The sequence below is a fragment of the Dryas octopetala genome, chromosome 1 (assembly GCF_963921425.1).
Source record: "Dryas octopetala chromosome 1, drDryOcto1.1, whole genome shotgun sequence".
Lineage (NCBI taxonomy): Eukaryota > Viridiplantae > Streptophyta > Magnoliopsida > Rosales > Rosaceae > Dryas > Dryas octopetala.
The window spans coordinates 11493544-11505982 of NC_141366.1; the positions used below are offsets into that span (position 1 = coordinate 11493544).

Consider the following 12439-nt stretch of genomic DNA (forward strand, 5'->3'; position numbering starts at 1 on the left):
ATAATAAACTTTTATAATACAACTATAATTAAAGTTATTAAACTACGATCATTCATTAATTCAACTATCCGAACCATTCATTTTATATATTGATAGTCAAAGATCATCCTTACAAAAAATCGGTCAAATAAGAATTCATCTACCCGTTCGATTATTATTAGAAAAACCACGATCATTCATTAATTCGACCATTATTACGTTACTCTTACATCTCCGATTGAGCTAATTTTTTGCAAATATTCTCTTTGAGTGGGGAACTAAGTTTGAACGATTCGGATCGTTGAAAACATGATCGATATGTGAGCTTTTACATATAAATACACTTGAAGAGTATAATTCTAATAACTTTCCTGTTGAAACTTTGTTGTTTCCATAATTATGAAGACCACAACGTGATTTCAACAATCTGATCCGTTCATTTTCTATGTTCATAGTCAAAGATCATCCTTACAAAAAATCGGCCAAATCGAAATTCATCTACTCATTCGATTATCATTAGAAAAACCATGATTGTTCATTAATTCGACCACCGTTATGTCACTTTTACATCTCTGATTGAGCTCATTTTTTGCACGAATTATCTTTGAGTGAGGAACTAAAATTTGAACGGTTCGGATCGTTGAAAACACAATTGCATCGTTTTTTTATAAAAATATGTAATAAAATATATAATAAAACATATGTACATTTATGTTTTATTCTAGTTGTAATGTTGTATATAATTTTAAAAGTTTATTATTTATGGTATTACACTTTTACTAACATAATAGTATTATATAATAACTTAATAAGCATATTAATAATTTATTGAAGTAAACAAACAAAAGAGCTATTAAATATGTTATGATTCACAAACTTGACAAATAAACTAGTCAGCTTAGTTAGTTGAGAGTTGAACCTTGTTATGTGAGGTCTCATGTTTAAATCACAACATAGCCAAAATCCTATATTTTTTTATTTAAGATATATATGTATCTAAACAGATTTTGGGCCAATTCTGGGCCACCCGTTCGGGCCTAGCCTGGCCCGGCCCTCCTACGTATCAAAGTTCTAGTACCATATTAAATTATCGGGGCCAAAAACCTTAATGCAAAAATGATGAACATCCTTAAAGTTTCTCAAATTTTTTTCTCAAATGAGTAGATAATTGATTAGATATTAAATGTGTGCTGATAATTTAATATTGATTAATCTAAATTATCTACTCATTTAGACATAGTTGCATTAAGGTTAGATATTAAATGAAACCTTAATATGTGAGTAGATAATTTAAAAATGAGTAGATAATTGATTAGAAATTAAATGAGTAGATAATTTAGATTATATGTGAGTAGAAAAAAATTTAAATTAAAAAATCTAATAAAAATTCACAATTAAGTTTCTTCAATTTTTTTCTCAAATGAGTAGATAATTGATTAGATAAACATCCCTTAAAGTTTCACTTAAAATTTTTTTATTTTTCTCACAATTTTCACAATTTTTTTCTAATTTTTACCAATATCGATATTTAATTAAATATCAAAATTTCCGCATTTTTTGACCATCAAAATTTCCGCGGACGAAATTTAAGTCCTTGCTAATAGCTACCTCCTAATTTCTTTGGGTCCAATAATAGGACCACCTAAGAATCAAATACATATAGGTCGGTTCCGAGTTTGCCTATTCCTAATCTTTTATTGCATAACAACTATCTTTTTTTTTTTAAATCGTACGTTATAATTGATTGGTGGGAAGGAAGTTATGTGTGTGTGCGTGTACTGATCAAATGGGGCACATTCAATGTTTTATAGACTTTATACCATATATATATATATATCATATTCATGCATGCAGATGGAGTTGCCAGTTTGGCTTGTACTGTGGGAACTGGGAAGCATCTTACAGTTTGGATTTTTACTATATCGATTTACATCGTTTAATATTTTTGTAAAAAAATTTATTTATTTTAACACAAATTCAACTAGTAGATTTAGTACTGTAACCATGCTGATCATGCATGTCGATTTTCAGATTAATCCAATATCTCTAACAATTAACTTTATTTATAATGCAATCTGATTTTAACCATTTTCATCTTAAAACAAACAAACAAAAAGCAACTTTAAGTGGCAAGTTCCCAGCCTAAACTATATCATGTGCTCTGTTAGCTGCAGGACAATGGAAAGAATGGGAAATATGTTGGAACCCTATAACAAGTTGAGTTGGGATACCTCTACCAAAAGTATGTGCTTCTTTTTATTTATTTTTTATTTTCCAAGGAAGTGATTCACATTATAAGATTGAGCTAAACTGAAATTTGACAGTCCCAAAGTACCATATTGCATGTAGTAGCATTCCCAAAGTGACCACTAGATGTGAATGCTAAATTCTACACACCACTATAACTACACTCAAGATTTCCTTGGAAGGAGCACAATGCATTTTCTTGTACCAAGGATTATGCATAAATGCAGTTACCATAACCTGCAAGTCAATAAAAAAAAAAAAAAAAAACATATGTCACCACTAAAAGTGAGATAGCACATAGCAGTAATCCTAATTAATTTTCCATGAAACGTTTTGTAGGTACTCAAAATTTGTGTGAAAAATTGTAGCAATTGCCTCACCAAAAATGTGACTTACTTGGATCAGTCATGACAACAAGAGCAGAGCTCCTAAAGTCACAATTCCACTGGTTCCTTCCCTTAGCTTGGTAGTATAGATTCATTGCTATAGAGGCCTGATTCATGAGATTACTTGGAGAGGAGCAAGGGCATCCCTTCTGAAGTATCCGGCAATCTACGTGAGAGCACGCGTAATTGAGATTTGCTAAAAGTGTTGCTTGGTCTGATGAAGGCTTGGCCACACACCAAGTTTTCTGCATTTCCATAACAAAATGAACAATTGATCAGTTTAAAGTAAATCATAGATTTCTATTTTTCTTATTTGAGGAACTTGATTTTACCTGCCCATTTACCATGAGCATCATTTCTGCAAAAGACATGAGCAAATTTGAAATTAGAGGTTTTACTGATAATAGCCAAGAATCCTAGGACCAAAAAGATAATAGCTAAGGAGGAGTGAGAACTAGGATCTACTAAATTTCATTACCTGTTGACAAGTTATCATCCATCTATGATTGTTTAGTTCAAGTGTAGAATGTAAAATGTTCATAAAAATGTAAAATGCATTTCCACATTTGTCTCTAGGGAGTGAAATGCTGCCAATATGTAGAATCCAATAACAGTTTAAAGTTTAATGCAAGGAACCTGATACTGTCATTGGATTAAGGCCAGAGGGATCAAAATAACAATGTTGCAAAATTGGTAAGTTCATTCAAGATTTAACATGTCTGAGACAAAACAGCCAAAAACAGGAATGCCTGAACTATTTAAACAGGTTTAAGACCCAAAAAATTACTTACAAGGTAATTAAGCAATAACCCACATGAAAAATCAAGCAAAATTCTTAAAGCCAAGCACAAGAGCAACCCAAAACAAGCATATAGAAGTGAGTGCAAAATCAGACAGTACTAACCCAGCTCAGTATTGTGCATGTATGATAACATGAAAGTACCTGAAGTGAAGGACAAGAGCAGGAGCAAAACAGAGAGAGCTGCTTTAGCCATAGAGCTGTCCTAGTACGACTGCCTACTGACTAGCTGTGATGAAATCAAAATGATGGTGATGATGATGAACGTAGATATGTACTTTTGGGTATAGAAATGGGGGATTTTTTTTTTTGGCCAGGATAGAAAAGGCAAAAGTAACGGCTATATTGCATTGACTGTGCCGTTTTGGAGTTGGGTTTCTTGGGATTCTCTTGAAAATGGACAAAGAAAGGAGCTTTTTAGAGAAGAACACAGCCACGTGAACTCGTGAAGTGACTTTGTGTCTCATTCACTTCCTTGGATTTACCGCAAATTATTGGAGAGCAATTAATGGCCTCATGGTTTATCTTATGAGAGCTGCCATTGCCATTTGCACACCTTTTTTTTTTTTTTTTTCACACATTTTTCTCTTACACACCTCCTATCATCTTTTAAAATTTAAAATTTCTCTTTTACACACCCCTCCCATTACCAAAATACCCCAACCTCATTAATCTGACCAAAATTTCTCATTACACACCCACCTAATCCAAATACTACACACCTAACCCCAAATATGAATTTTTAAATTTAAAAAAAAAAACAAAGAACAAAAAAAAAATGTTGAAACCAGCCCAGCTCCTCCCTCAGCCTCTGCCATCCCAGCCCCTCCCCCTCCCTCACCCACCCCGACAACCTCTCTCCTTTCCCCTCCCTCACCGACCACCTCCCTCCCACTCTCTTTCCCTCACCTGACCACCTCCATCTATCTCTCTCTCATCCCTGCAACACCGATCCTGGTATTTTTCTCTCCTCCTCGCAGCACATCCTCCTCCCCCGCAACACCAACTTTAAAAAAAAAAAAAATTACAGGTTCGGCAGACCAGTACCGAACCCGTCAGTTTCGTTCGGCAGGTACCCACCAAACGAACCAGGTTTGTTCGGCAGTTATTTGTCGAACGAAACCGACGGGTTCGGCATTGGTCTGCCGAACCACCTGCCACCCTTTTTTTTTGTTGCTATTTGCTTGGGCAAGAAGAGAGAGAAAGAGAGAGAGAGAGAGAGAGAGAGAAGAATGTGGTAGTGGTGGTGGCTGTTTTGGCTTAGGTAGGGGGAAGAAGAAGGTGGTGGTGGTGGCTGTTTTGGTGGTGCTGTGGTTGTGGCTGGTTTGGTGATGCAGGAGCTGGGGGGGTCGGTGCAGGGGTTGAGGGGCTAGGTGGGTTGGGTGGAGGGGGGAGGCTGGAGGGGGAGGGAGGGAGGGGTGGGTCGGGTGAGGGGGTTGAGGGGCTAGGTGGGTTGGGTGGAAGGGCTGGCTGGGGGAGGGTTGGAGAAGAAGAAGAAAAAAAAAAAAAACAGGGGAAGGGGGGTGTGAACGAGAGAAAAAAGAGAGGAAAAGAAGGGGGCTGTATAGTTTTTTTTTTTTTTTTTTTTTTTCTTAATAGGGGTGTGCAAAAAGAAAAAAGAGGGCTGTATAGTCATTCATTTATTATTTTTATTATTTTTATTTTACAATATATTTTTATAATTAAAATTATTTATTTTTTAGATTATATTATAAGAATTATTTTTATAAAAAATTAACTAAATTATTAATCGTTTGATTTATTATTTATTTATTTAATAATAATTATATAATTATTTTTATTTAATTAATTTTATATAAAAATAATTTTTAAAAAATAAATAATTCTGATATTATAAAATGAGAATAATAAAAGAGAAAACTGATGAAAAAAATAAATAGAAAAAATGTATAGAATTGCCTTTTTAATATTTAATGAAAAAATTATAATTCTACTTTTCGTTTTTCTTCTTTTACTGCAGAGTGAAACAGAGGGCAACAAAGTCAGAGTACTGCAGAGTGCAGACTAGGTGAGCCCACCTTGCCTCAACATTGATCATTTATTCATTTCCATTCTTGAAAATCTTTTCTCTTGTAATTATCAAACAGTGAATTGGAAACAGTTTTCCTAGAAACCAAAATTCAAGCATGTTTGAAGCTGAAGCAATTTGCACTGCAACATGGCTCCAAAGCCTCCAATTACCCATTACCACCAGAAACTGCATTTCCAAACCCACAATTGGATTTCTGACTACAATTCCAAAGCCAAATGTATTGTTGTGCCAAACCCACTTTTGCTTTCCCTTATCCACTTCCCCCATTCATTTCTCTCTTCAAAAGGACACTAAAACTCAGACCCGTTTCTCATTAAATGCTTCTTCATCTTCAGGTGAATTCCTATTACCCCTCAGCTTCATCATATCTTGTTTCAGTTTTCTACATGATTTATTTTCAATCTTTGTTATGTGAAGTTGAATGGTTTCTTATTATGTGTATTTGAAGCTCAGTTGCCATGATGGAGTAACTGATTTTGGACTACTATCACTTTCTTTCCCTTGAGTTCCCAATTGGGTTTTTTGGTTCTGACCCCAACAGCTATGTACATTGTACAACAGGAAATGCATCTAAAAATACTAGCTACTTTTGCAAATAGCATACAAATTACAAAGTGATCCTCAATTTGTACTTATCGTTATTGTTATTCAAATGTTTATCAGATGAATATGTGTGACTGCTGAAAATTCTATGGTAAAAATCTTGCAAATCTGGTCACATATTTGGATACTCATGTTTGAACTGATGAAAAAGAGCAGTCAAATTTCTTGACCAGAGAGTAAATACAATTTTTAAAACCGCTGACTGCAGTCAATTTTATTATGATGGCTTAGAATTAAACAAAACTTAAGGAGTCTGGTGAATTTCTAGAGATTTGAGACCAATCAGGACTTTGAGAATAATGGCTGTTCATTTTGGTTGGAAATTAGGCAATCAGGCTAAGTTTGAATCCTTGGAAGAAGGAACAATCTGGACATAAGGTCTTTTTGTTCAATTTGGATGCCATTGGCAGTTTACACTTCCTATAAGATGTCTTGCTAACACTGAGGGGCCTTGCCATGAAGCTTCTTGTAACTGTTTTACTGGAACAGATCTAGAAGGTTCAATCATATTGTGTTATCAGTTGTATTCCCAATCATAAGAAGATACTGTAATAAGTTTTGATATACAAGATTATTTTGTTGTTCCATTTCAACCGCTTATTATTTTCTCCTTTGATTGTATTCATAAAATCTGATGTATATGCCTTATATGAACCAAATCTGCAGTTGGAAGTGCAGAATACATAGAGGATCCTGCTACCAATGTGAAATTTCAAACATCTTTGAGTTTGCCGGGTTGCTCGAGTTCATTATCATTGCTTGGAACTGGTCAGTTGCTTCATATCATACCAAAGTGCATTCTAAGAAAAGAAGGATTGCCATGTGTTGAGTTTTGATACAATAGTCACGATTATAAGCCTGTATGTCTTCATGTTTCATGTAACAAAAAAATAAAGCTTACCATTAAATGTCTATGATGCTTATATCATATAACTTCAATGTTGGAAATCATTTCAGGATACAGGGAAAAAGTCTTTGCAATAATTGGAGTTAAAGTCTATGCTGCAGGACTATATGTAAATCAGTCCATCTTAAACACTTTGAATGCTTGGAAAGGAAGATCAGCTGCTGAGATTCAAGAGGATCCTTCCTTGTTCAGCTCCATTTTTCAATGTAAAAATTATAAGATATGTGCATCTTCCTTCAGAGAGAGAGAAGTTGCTAACTCTACTTTTCTTAATTGCAGCTCCTTTGGAGAAATCATTACAGATTGTTCTGGTGAGAGATGTTGATGGGAAAACTTTCTGGGATGCCTTGAACGATGCCATCTCTCCAAGAATCAAATATTCCACTCCTGTTGATGAATCTGCATTGTCCACATTTCGTAGTATATTCCAAGGGCAACCCCTTAAAAAAGGAACTTTCATATTCTTGACTTGGCTGGACCCTTCCAAAATGCTTGTAAGTCTAAATTTAGAGGTCACACTACATTTTTCCAACTAATGTAGGCTTGTGGAAGTTCTATGTTTCCTTTAATGATTTTTCTTGGATTTTTCTACACGCGCTCTGATACTAATTTGTGTTGTTCTGTGGTATGCAAACATAAACCAACATAATTATTTTATGCCTTCTTATATTATTTTGTCAATTATTTTCATCTGCATGTGTTATTATCCAATTAGATTTATTGTGATATTCAGGTTTGTATCTCATCTGATGGACTGCCGTCTAGGGTGGATGCCACAATAGAATCAGAAAACGTGACTTTTGCTCTTTTTGATGTATTCATTGGAGATACTCCAGTTTCTCCCTCCTTGAAGGCTTCAGTTGCAAATGGATTGGAATCAATCCTGAAGTAGATGTTACAAGTTAGTTTTTCAGTTATTTTTTAGTTTAAATTTGGAGATTTTGTTTGTTCAACTGTTGCATGTGTCTATTGATCACTTGAACTTTGAGTAAAAAATGATAAATAAAAGGTTACTTGAGCTGTCATCTTTTTTCTATGTATCTGTATATGTAGCTTGAACTTGACCAGGTAACTGTATTCATCTTCTTTCTTTGTATCTGTATTCGTTTCTTTCTCAATTTTATGCAGCAATTGATTGAGGCTAAATATCACCGTCCTATGGCCTCAAAACCGTTATAAATTCTGATACTCTCCAGTTGGTACAATCTACAACCCAAATAATGCTTAGAGAAAAAGGCTATAACAAAGAATGTTTGTTCAATTGCTTATCTTTTTTGCATATCTGAAAAACAGAGAAATTGGAAGAAGGCTCTCTATAAAGAGGCTAGGAACACTTTGTAGAGAAGCGTAAACAGATGTATAAAATTTATAGATTTTCTTGAAGAAAGGGGATGCATTAAGAATCTGATTTAAGTATCTTTTACAACTTTGTCAATCTTTATCTGCTCAAGCATCTTGACAACCTCAGCCATGGTAGGCCTCTTGGAAGGCTCTGGTTCAAGGCACATTAATGCAATACTAAAGGCATTGTTAATCTCATCCACTGGACAACACCCTAAGTTATTATCAAGTACATGCTCCTCCCTCTTGTCCTGAACAACTCCCTTCACCTGAGGCCACATTAACCGATTGATTTGCATGCGAGTAGATTAATCACTGATCAATGATGAAAGAAATGTTAACATATTTTCATATAATAATGGAGGAATCACATGGCTGGACTTATCCTTGATTTACCATTTGCCGGCGCAGTGATATCTCAATTTGAACAATATAGATTGAAAATACTATAAAAATAAGGAAATTTGATAAAAGTTTTGGAACATATCCTTCAGTAAAAGAATCATTAGCTTTGAAAATATACATGGAAGAAGATTATTTTGGCCTTCCTAAAACCCAAAACATCTTTTCTTTGAGATCTTTTTGGGGTACTGTTAGAAGGAATCTATTAAATGTTGAGTTCATATCTTACCCATGTCACAAGCTTTGTTCCCTCCTCAATAAATGCTTCATCTGTCGGTTTTTTTCCAGTTAGAAGCTCTAGTAAGACCACTCCAAAACTGTAAACATCCCCTTTTGATGTTGCTCTTCCTGTATCAAAATATTCTGCAGAAAAATTTTCAGTGTCTTATATACCAATACTACAGACAATATAAATAATTGTTGGTGGTACCATAACTGTACCAGGAGCTAAGTATCCAAAAGTTCCAGCTACAAGTGTTGAAACATGAGTCTTATCCGGTTCCATCAAAGTGGCCAGTCCAAAATCCGAAACTCGAGCCTCCATGTTTTGATCCAACAATATGTTGCTTGACTTAATATCTCTATGGATTATGTGAGGGATGCAATCATGATGAAGGTATGATATTCCTCTTGCAGCACCTACTGCTATTTGGTATCTGGTTGGCCAATCCAAAAGCTTCTTGTCCTTTGATCTTCCTGCATCATAATTTACTTTATGATCACAATAGAAATGGAGAAGTCAGCAGGTTGATAAATTACCATGGTATGGTATTTTCCATTGAAATTTAAAATTTATAGAAATTCAACTTTCATTTGTGTTCTAAACAATCCTGATGTTTGGACAATAGAAAACTATGAAATCTCTCATGTCAATATAGTTACCTACATATCAGCATTCATTGCATTTTAAGTGCAGCAAACTAAATCAATGCTGACACTCAAAATTAAAACCTTGGCTCAACAAAATTTTGGATTGAAGCTATATATACATACCATGAAGAACTGCATCCAAACTTCCATTTGGCACTAGTTCATATATGAGAAGGTTGTAGTTTGGAGCAGTGTAATATCCATGAAGAGTTACAATGTTGCGGTGCTTTATGTCCCCCATTGTTTCTAGCTCTCTCTCAAAGCCTCTATCTCTATCTGCACTTCCTCTGTTCAACCTTTTCACAGCAAAGGCTGTGGAGTCATCTATGGTCAGTTTATAAACTGTCCCATAGCCTCCAGAGCCAATGATGTCCTTGTTGCTCAACTTCAGTGTCTTCTTTAACAATGCATCTGATTTGAGAGACTGCATTGCTGGTGCCCTGAACAAAACCATTTTCCCACCTGTACATGCACATTACAATTCATTAATTAGCACAGTTCTCTTCCCTTTCCAACAAGCAAAAATTATGGGAATATCTTTCATGCAATTCTCAACCATACCAGAGAAGCCATCTTCATAAACCAAGTGCTTTCTCTTCCATCTTCTATAGAGGAGGACTGCAATGATAACCTTTGATATTACAAAAGCTATAACGCATATGGTTATGTAGAATGCTAACACCAAACCATTTCCCATTGATTATCTACAAATCGATGTGGGAATTTTAGCACCTTCAGCTACAAGTTGGTGTATCACAAAGAACTACACCAAGCAGAAGTTACTTTGTCTGAGAAAAAGTTCAATATAAAACCAGAAGAGGGAGAGAAGATGAAGCTAAAGTCCAAGATGAGGATCTACACTTATATGTATTATACAAGTGACTTTCTGATACCAGAAACAAAATGCTGTTGTATCAATGAAAATTTGACACATAAAAATGCTTTATTGTGTAAAGGGAAGGGTCCGGCCAAGTACTTGTTGTCTCTCTAATTTATTCACATTTTACTATATTTGAGGCCGTGACTCGGGCTATATTTTGCCACATCTTATATTGATTTAGTGATGTAATGGTGCAAGTGATAAGTCTAAGTGTGTATGCATCATGTGAAATCCAAGCTGTCACCGTATATTCTACAACACCTGTCCTTTGCCATTTATGTGGGTGTTGAGAATTCACAGACCAAAACAGGGTATCCCGTTTTGGGATTAAAACACAGCTGTGAAGTGTGAAGGCAACTAGCTTGATTTCCCTCAACTATCTTAATCAAGCTGTCATCTTTCTTCTGCCAAATTCTAGGGTTAATTACACATTCGACTTCAAATTATATCATGTTTGACACTTTTTTCTTCGGATTAGAATTTTTGACACTTTACTCCCAAAACTCAATTTCATTAAACAATTTATCCCAAAATCATTAATAAAATCAATTTTCGTTAGTTTTACACACCCGGTTTTCTACATGAGGCCATTTTCGTCATATTTGAGTCCACTTTAAAAATCATTTTTTTTACAACAAGTAAAACACTAATACATATACTGTCACATTATTTGGGACCCAAATTTAGAATCCTTAGCATTTATTATCTTTGTTTATAGTTAGAAACTTAGAACTGAAAATATAAATTAATTTAAGCAGAATAAGGAGGAAACAGCAAGAGGGAACTGCTCTGTTGAGACATAGTCAAAAGAGATCACTGAACCACTGGCAATGGGCTTCCCATCATTAACAAGGCAGTCATTGTTGCTCAAGCGCCTAAATATTGAGGGATCAATGAGTCTCTCAGATTGAAAAGAGCCACAGCTAAGATGGATTAGCCCAATACTGCAATCAGTTGGGCATTCATTCAGTATTTGCACTGTGAAAATTTTACTTCCTGAAGGGAGCTTCCCAGTGGAGATTTGTATGACTTCGATGTAGTTTTTTGAACAGTTTAAGTTCCCCATAGCATTTGGCTCCATTGCTGCTGCATGTGGCCAAATGTTTGAGATTCAGTAACATTAACATCTAGTCTAAAAAGAAAATTTAGCCCTTTTTTTGTGGCAGTTTAATTGAGATCAAATAAGCATACTTTTTTTTTCTTTTTCTTTTTTTTTTTTCTCTCTAATAATATAGAGTAAGATTTGGGGGGTACCCTATCTCAAAACTGGCCTGGAGTATATGATATATGTGGCGGTGTAACAGTTAAACTACTGAAAATGGATTTATTAGTATTAATTACACTCCAATATACATAATAAGAAATTGAGATAAAAAAAAAATTAAAAATTAAAAATAGAAAAAAGAATAAGTAATTGACATGTACACGAGGATCTTATATGTATGTAAATGTGCAAAAATGTGAATATATAACACAAAAACACTTCAAGAGTAAAAATTTAAATATCAAACCATTACTGAAAGTAAGCAGAAGCATCCCAACAGTGCTGGACATTGCAAAAACTAAAGCTATCATCTTCCTAACACAAAAGACCACACAAAAACTCTCTTTGAAATGAGAAACGAAAATGGAGCATTGTCAGTGCCTTGTGTATGTTTTATACATACTTGGTAGTAATGGTTTAGCAGAGTGGTCTTTCCTTTTTGTTGCCTAAAATATTGGTTTGTTTCCTTATATATATATATATATATATATACAGGCTCCTTCTGTTGAGGTATACCTCAACTTATTTATGTTGAGGTATACCCTGTTGGGGCCCACACGAGTCGTTTTGTGTCGATCCGAACCGTTCAATTTTTACATCTCCATAAATAGATCATCCTTGCAAAAAATTAGCCAAATCGGAAATCATTTGTCTATCTAACTTTGATCAAATAAATGGACGAACCAAGTATTTTCGATGAAACCGTCC

The 12439-nt window shown here is 34.7% G+C and overlaps 3 protein-coding genes across 5 annotated transcripts; 1 reads left to right on the forward strand and 2 right to left on the reverse strand.

The window, feature by feature from the left end:
* Nucleotides 1-2237: 2237 nt before the first annotated feature.
* On the reverse strand, nt 2238-3746 carry LOC147297844 (Carbohydrate-binding X8 domain superfamily protein). Its single transcript, XM_086229684.1, has 4 exons — nt 3556-3746; nt 2945-2970; nt 2623-2857; nt 2238-2463 (listed from the first exon to the last, which is right to left on the reverse strand). Exons 1-4 carry the CDS (start codon nt 3605-3607, stop codon nt 2438-2440), a joined length of 339 nt encoding a protein of 112 aa, XP_086085810.1. The 5' UTR covers nt 3608-3746; the 3' UTR covers nt 2238-2437.
* A 1722-nt stretch (nt 3747-5468) lies between these two features.
* On the forward strand, nt 5469-7999 carry FAP3 (Chalcone-flavanone isomerase family protein). Its single transcript, XM_086229216.1, has 5 exons — nt 5469-5799; nt 6734-6835; nt 7025-7180; nt 7254-7468; nt 7708-7999. Exons 1-5 carry the CDS (start codon nt 5559-5561, stop codon nt 7864-7866), a joined length of 873 nt encoding a protein of 290 aa, XP_086085342.1. The 5' UTR covers nt 5469-5558; the 3' UTR covers nt 7867-7999.
* Nucleotides 8000-8332: 333 nt separating this feature from the next.
* Nucleotides 8333-10433, reverse strand: LOC147297846 (Protein kinase superfamily protein). Of its 3 annotated transcripts, none has more exons than XM_086229289.1 (5): nt 10149-10433; nt 9711-10049; nt 9159-9413; nt 8947-9080; nt 8333-8584 (listed from the first exon to the last, which is right to left on the reverse strand). In XM_086229289.1, exons 1-5 carry the CDS (start codon nt 10282-10284, stop codon nt 8384-8386), a joined length of 1065 nt encoding a protein of 354 aa, XP_086085415.1. In that variant the 5' UTR covers nt 10285-10433; the 3' UTR covers nt 8333-8383. The 3 variants fall into 3 exon arrangements, with proteins under 3 accessions (XP_086085415.1, XP_086085414.1, XP_086085416.1); XM_086229288.1 differs by having other exon boundaries at nt 9159-9428; XM_086229290.1 differs by having other exon boundaries at nt 8465-8630; nt 9159-9428.
* Between the last annotated feature and the right edge of the window lie 2006 nt (nt 10434-12439).

What these genes read in the sequence shown, in the direction of transcription:
- LOC147297846 (XM_086229288.1), bottom strand. Translation starts at nt 10,284, where the DNA reads ATGGGAAATGGTTTGGTGTTAGCATTCTACATAACCATATGCGTTATA. An exon ending in TTATGAAGATGGCTTCTCTG is followed by an intron (nt 10,050 to 10,148) that starts GTATGGTTGAGA and finishes GTGCATGTACAG; the next exon opens with GTGGGAAAATGGTTTTGTTC. An exon ending in TTTTGGATACTTAGCTCCTG is followed by an intron (nt 9,081 to 9,158) that starts GTACAGTTATGG and finishes ATTTTTCTGCAG; the next exon opens with AATATTTTGATACAGGAAGA.
- LOC147297844 (XM_086229684.1), bottom strand. Translation starts at nt 3,607, where the DNA reads ATGGCTAAAGCAGCTCTCTCTGTTTTGCTCCTGCTCTTGTCCTTCACT. An exon ending in GCTCTTGTCCTTCACTTCAG is followed by an intron (nt 2,971 to 3,555) that starts GTACTTTCATGT and finishes TGTCTTTTGCAG; the next exon opens with AAATGATGCTCATGGTAAAT. An exon ending in TGTTGTCATGACTGATCCAA is followed by an intron (nt 2,464 to 2,622) that starts GTAAGTCACATT and finishes ATTGACTTGCAG; the next exon opens with GTTATGGTAACTGCATTTAT.
- FAP3 (XM_086229216.1), top strand. Translation starts at nt 5,559, where the DNA reads ATGTTTGAAGCTGAAGCAATTTGCACTGCAACATGGCTCCAAAGCCTC. An exon ending in ATTATCATTGCTTGGAACTG is followed by an intron (nt 6,836 to 7,024) that starts GTCAGTTGCTTC and finishes AAATCATTTCAG; the next exon opens with GATACAGGGAAAAAGTCTTT. An exon ending in GTTCAGCTCCATTTTTCAAT is followed by an intron (nt 7,181 to 7,253) that starts GTAAAAATTATA and finishes TCTTAATTGCAG; the next exon opens with CTCCTTTGGAGAAATCATTA.